The following is a 5514-nucleotide window of genomic DNA, read 5'->3' as shown; positions in this document are numbered from 1 at the left end:
CCCCCCCACCCTTGACATTGTTTGCTGCCTATTACGTTTAGGTGAATTGTTCTCTTTCTGGTTGGAAGTAAGAGTAGAAAATGTGTGTTTGGAGTGAGTGCATGAGATAAATGTATCTGAAAAGGTCAAAGCTGCGGCAGACTCTCAATTTTCGCCATGCATTTTTGTTTTGTTTTGGTGTGTTCTTCCATGCACGTTTCTCTCTCTCTTTTTTTTCCAACTCATTGGTGCGTGTTTGCATTAGATAACTACGATTTCTGTGTGTGGTAGAGGCCATTGCTAAGTCTGTCTTCTCAATTTGGTGACATCTCTATTCGTCTACAGGGAGTGTTTAACACAACTACTGCACCATGGATATTTGTTGAATCTCTGCGGTATAATTATATAATACAGTAGGCTTTTCACATAAAACATAGAATAAAAGAATTACATTGATATATTGATCTTAGAAGGGCAATTTGGTTTACAATGGCAAACATACATACATGCATAAATAGGACTACATAATTATAAATTTACATTTAACCACAAATGCATACTCAAATAATCATAATGAGCTCTATTTTAAGTTTAAGTGTGCGACCCGTATAGAGAATATAGCCTCTTGTTTTCTTTTTTTTTTACCAATGACTTTCAGTTGATGTTAATGCACCAATCATTCCTTTTCCTTTGGAATTGGAATTGATATATATATCACCCATGTATATATACAATGTATATATATAAATAATATAGACACGAAATTGACTGCTGTCTTTCACTACAAGCACAGTCACAAGGGGACACGTTATCGTGTGGTTAGCTTGTGATGGTACATCTGAAAAGGCTGTCACCGCAATAGCATTAGCGTAACCGTATTGTGGATCGACAGTGCATGGGTCGGAGAGACCAGACCTAGAACCTGCATCATGCGATCTGTTTAGATTTGATAGTGTTGTTCTTTACCGTTCATTGCTTGTCTGCGGTTTCATTTTCTTTGTCCCCCCCCCCATCTTTAAAAATTTTTGGTGGCATGGCTTGATGTCTGGACAGGGGGAAAACGACACAAGTCAAAATTTTCCATTTTGTTGTGTGTTTTGATCTGTCGTCTAGCTTCCATTTTGTCCATCACCATTGCACATAATTTACCACAAATGGCTTTTGTAATCATTGTAATCACCTGTTAACTACATAGTAAAAAGCATTTGTTCATGGAAAGAACAACAGTAGTCCAAATAGGAACACTTGAGAGAAAGGCACTACTTTTGTCCGTGACTAGATCTAATGCAGTTTTTTCCTGGAACCAGTAGTCATTGATTGAGGAGCAATTTTTTACTCTTATATCCAGATCCAACCGTTTTTCCCTGTAAGGAACGGACTCTGGACAGTAGCTTACTTTCGGAGAATTGATTACACCTAAATGACTCATTGCAATTTTTTCCCCAATGAAAATGTGTTATGACATAGGTAAGCACATTCTAAACAGTTTACCTAAGTTTTATTTCTATAACTTTACTGGATGGACCCAGAGCTATTGTGTTGATATTCGAATAACCCACAACTCTCATAGTCAGAAAGCAGACAACTCTCATAGTCAGAAAGCAGACAACTCTCATAGTCAGAAAGCAGACAACTCTCATAGTCAGAAAGCAGACAACTCTCATAGTCAGAAAGCAGACAACTCTCATAGTCAGAAAGCAGACAACTCTCATAGTCAGAAAGCAGACAACTCTCATAGTCAGAAAGCAGACAACTCTCATAGTCAGAAAGCAGACAGCAGCTCCGGTCCTGGGGGAAGTGAAAGTCAAGTGTGAGGATGGTCGCGTATAATTGAACTGCTCGCGCACTCATTTGACCTTACGCAGTTGCGAGCGCCGTAAAACCCCTATTAAAACTGACAATTAATTAAACTGCAGGTGGTAGGAGGGCGCCCCTGGTAGATCCTATCTCTACTTTCCCTCTGCTGTTTCCGTCTGTCTGTCTTACTCCCCCCCCCCCCCCCCCACCCACCCCAGCACTGAATGACCGTTTTTGTGTCGATTTGCTTCTCTTTCCTCAAACAGACAAACTCAGTGGGTGATTGGCGGGTGTTCTGGTGTGGTTTTTTCCTTTTTTCCTATCAAACCTCTATCGCCCTTATCTCCCTTTCTTCTATTTTATGTTTGTTACTCTCTTGTAACATCTCTAATCTTCTGGCGCTCATATGCAGTTGCGAGCGCCGTAAAAAAACCAACAACAACCTCTACTAAAACTAAACCAAATCTCTAATCTTCGGCACTTATTTGACCTTATTGTGTTGCTAGTGCCGTAAAACACTTACTAAAACTCAAAACTCAAAACTCAAACAAACTCAAAAGTTAAACTGCAGCTAGACCAACAATGAGCATGATCTCTGTTTTGCTTCGCCAGGTGTCTCCAAATGGAATCGGAACGAAACGCACACCGGTACATCTTGGCGACCGTGGCTGTCGTCGGTCTCCTCTACTTGGGTTTCAACCTCTATTGTGAGTACTGTAGTGTAGCGTGCTGTGCGTTCTGTTGTCTTTCACCAAAAACTGGCTTTTGCTTACTCACATCATAATCACGTGGGCTCTTTTAAAATTCATGTACCTTTAACGCTTAGTATGCAAGGCCAGTTTATATGGCCCACCGCACGACTCGTTTGTTTAGTCGTAACAAAACTCTACCAAATCTTTATAAATCCAGCTCTTCTCTTAACATACTCTAATGCTGACTGTTTGGATCTTTCATTTCTGCTCAGTGTGATATTTGTCTGATGGGAAAAAAAGAGGTTAAATCGGAGAGGAGTTATGTGGAGGCTTTTGGAGCAGCAAACTTAAGACGGAATAACCTTGGTATATCTGTGTTGTGTTGTAGAAGAATATTTATCGTACGATATCAGGTGGAAAGCACTGAATTTCTTCATTAAAACACGTCTCATTCTTTCTCTCCCCTCCCCACTCCCCGAACAAAACAACCGTAGGTGGGTGAAATTGTCGAATTGCTATCAGCAGTTTTAAAAAAAAAATATCTTGAAATACTATACTTAAAGGGAGAGCGGTCACGACGTTTCGTAATCTGCAGTTGGTCGGAAGACGCCACACTCCGGGTTTGGCGTACCCGTATTTCTTTTCTAACCCTTCTCTTATTTCCTTCGGTCAGTCCCTCTAGCTTTTTCGCTGTACCAAATTACTTTTTATTTCTTTGATGCACTTCCTAAACCAGGGTTGGGTTGATTTAAATCAGTTGATTTTTTAAATTTAAATCAACTTGATTTTTTTTTTTAAATCAGTGATTTAAATCACTTAAAAATTTTTAAAATTATTATTCAGTTTTTACACATTTACACATTCGGAATTCCTTTCCTTGGTTTCATAAAACAGATATAAGGTTTAGTAGACTAATATAATCATGCTTAAAAGTCTGCTTTCCCTCCTTTCACTGTAGAATAATACAGTATTCAATTTACTTTTTTTTTCCATAATTGAAATCAGAGCTGGGTTGATTTAAATCAGTTGATTTTTTATATTTTAATCAACTTGATTTTTAAAATAAAAATCAGTGATTTAAATCACTTTTCAAAAAAATTTATTCAGTTTTTACATATTTAAACATTCAGAATTCCTTTCCTTGGTTTTATTAAACAGATATAAGGTTTAGTAGACTAATATAATCATGCTTAAAAGTCTGCTTTCCTCCCTGTCACTGTAAAATAATACAGTTCTCAATTTACTTGTTGTTCATAATTGAAAACCAGGGTTGGGTTGATTTAAATCAGTTTTTAAAAAAAAACTCCGTGATTTAAATCACTTTTTAAAAATGTATTCTGTTTTTACATTTTTAAACATTCAGAATTCCTTTCCTTGGTTTTATAAAACAGTGTCACTGTAAAATAATACAGTTCCCAGTTTACTTTTTTTTTCATAATTGAAAACCAAGGTTGGGTTGATTTAAATCAGGTCGATTTAAATCAGTTGATTTTTAAAAATTTAAATAAAATCAACTTGATTTTAAAAATAAAACTCGGTGATCACTTTAAAAAAAGGTATTCTGTTTTTACATCATTAGACATCCAGAATTCCTTTCTTTGGTTTTATAAAACAGATATAAGGTTTAGTAGACTAACATTACTTAAAAGTAAAAGTCTGCTTTCCCCGTAAAAACACGACAGATAATATCAAAGAAGTTTTATAATACATGTTTTAGTTCTCTGTAGATGTGCATATTATTTTTATGAAACAAATGGTCCCTTTTCTGTACTCTCCTTTTTTAAATCGTTTTTCCTGTAGCGTTTAAGACTACTATATTTAGCTATTGTTGCTGCCGAAAACACTTATCGATTTTGTTCATATTTGCTGAAATTACAGCATTGAATTATAGCGATGGTTTTTAAAAGTTCTACTTGTATTAGTATTTTTAAAAATAAAAGTCTAGTTTTGTAGATCTATTTGAAAAATAATTTTTGACCGTAAACGTTAAAGACATTATGATTGTTTGATAAGCATTTTTTTCTTTAAATGTTTTGAAATGTGTGTGAACAAATAATGAATTTAAAGGACATAATGCCACCCCAACTAATTTTTCTTTCCCTCTGTTACATTTCATGTTTTGACCGTATTGTTGTGTCCTGTAACGTTTAAGACCATAGCGCACTGGTCTAAACTTCACTTCCGTTTCCAAAGAAACCAAACAAGCTTTAGCTTCAGCCGTGTAGAGATCAAAACTAGACATGTCGAAGATGTAGTGAGTACATTTTCAAGTTATTTGGTTGGATTCTAAAATTTGATACCCGTGTTACGGAAAGTTCAAGCTTTCAGGAGAATTGCCCATAATTATGTTTTTACGAGTGAATTACTCCCTCAGAAATAGTGGACAATATCCGCCTGACTTCAAGGATTTGGCGTGCATTTCAATAGTGATGTGTGATGAATTAGTCCGATAGTGAGACGTTATCCAGTCTCAAAGGCGAAGGCTTTCTGTAGGTGATTGAGCTCCACGGAAAAAGAATATCGATTTTATTCGCCGTAAAAACAACCGCGGTCCCGGCTTGATTCACAATTGCATTGCCAACCGTCCAAATACCATTCACTAGCTGCCAGCCCTAACTTACGCTCAATACATCCTAGGGCGTTCCTCTTGAGTATTATAACCTTCTTCCGCGGACCCAAAGGGCTCCTCCTGACTGACCCATTCTATCGTCGGTACAGAGGGGAGGGCCCTTTTGTTTGAATCGCCTCTCCTTTCACGCCAATTAATCTCACATTCTGAACGGGTTCTATTATTTCGCGGGGGTTTCCATAGCGAGTCGAGTGTTTGCGGCCCTTGGTCTCCCGGCACTCTTTGTAAGATTGAGGGAGGGGAAGTTTTTTACAATGATTTCTTTAAAAAATACGTAGACCTTTGTGATAGTAGTACAAGAAGAAATAAATAAAAGACGCGTCAGCTGTACTACTTCTTCTTCTTCTTCTTCTTCTTCTTCTTTTTCTTCTTCTTCTTCTTCTTCTTCTTCTTCTTCTTCTTCTTCTTCTTCTTCTT

General features: G+C 37.0%; 1 protein-coding gene across 1 annotated transcript in view; it reads left to right on the top strand.

Annotated features, from left to right (window-relative positions):
• Positions 1-2388: 2388 nt before the first annotated feature.
• Positions 2389-5514, top strand: part of LOC101862011 — a gene marked incomplete at its 5' end in the record, with an annotated part of 12852 nt that continues 9726 nt past the window's right edge. The window contains 1 exon segment of the mRNA XM_005112832.3: positions 2389-2483. Within this exon segment, the coding sequence (XP_005112889.2) occupies positions 2389-2483 (95 nt within the window).

Source organism: Aplysia californica, unplaced genomic scaffold (genome assembly GCF_000002075.1).
Source record: "Aplysia californica isolate F4 #8 unplaced genomic scaffold, AplCal3.0 scaffold01434, whole genome shotgun sequence".
In the NCBI taxonomy this organism is placed as follows: domain Eukaryota; kingdom Metazoa; phylum Mollusca; class Gastropoda; order Aplysiida; family Aplysiidae; genus Aplysia; species Aplysia californica.
The sequence above is the reverse complement of the archived record's forward strand: the minus strand, read 5'-3'. Positions and strand labels throughout refer to the sequence as shown.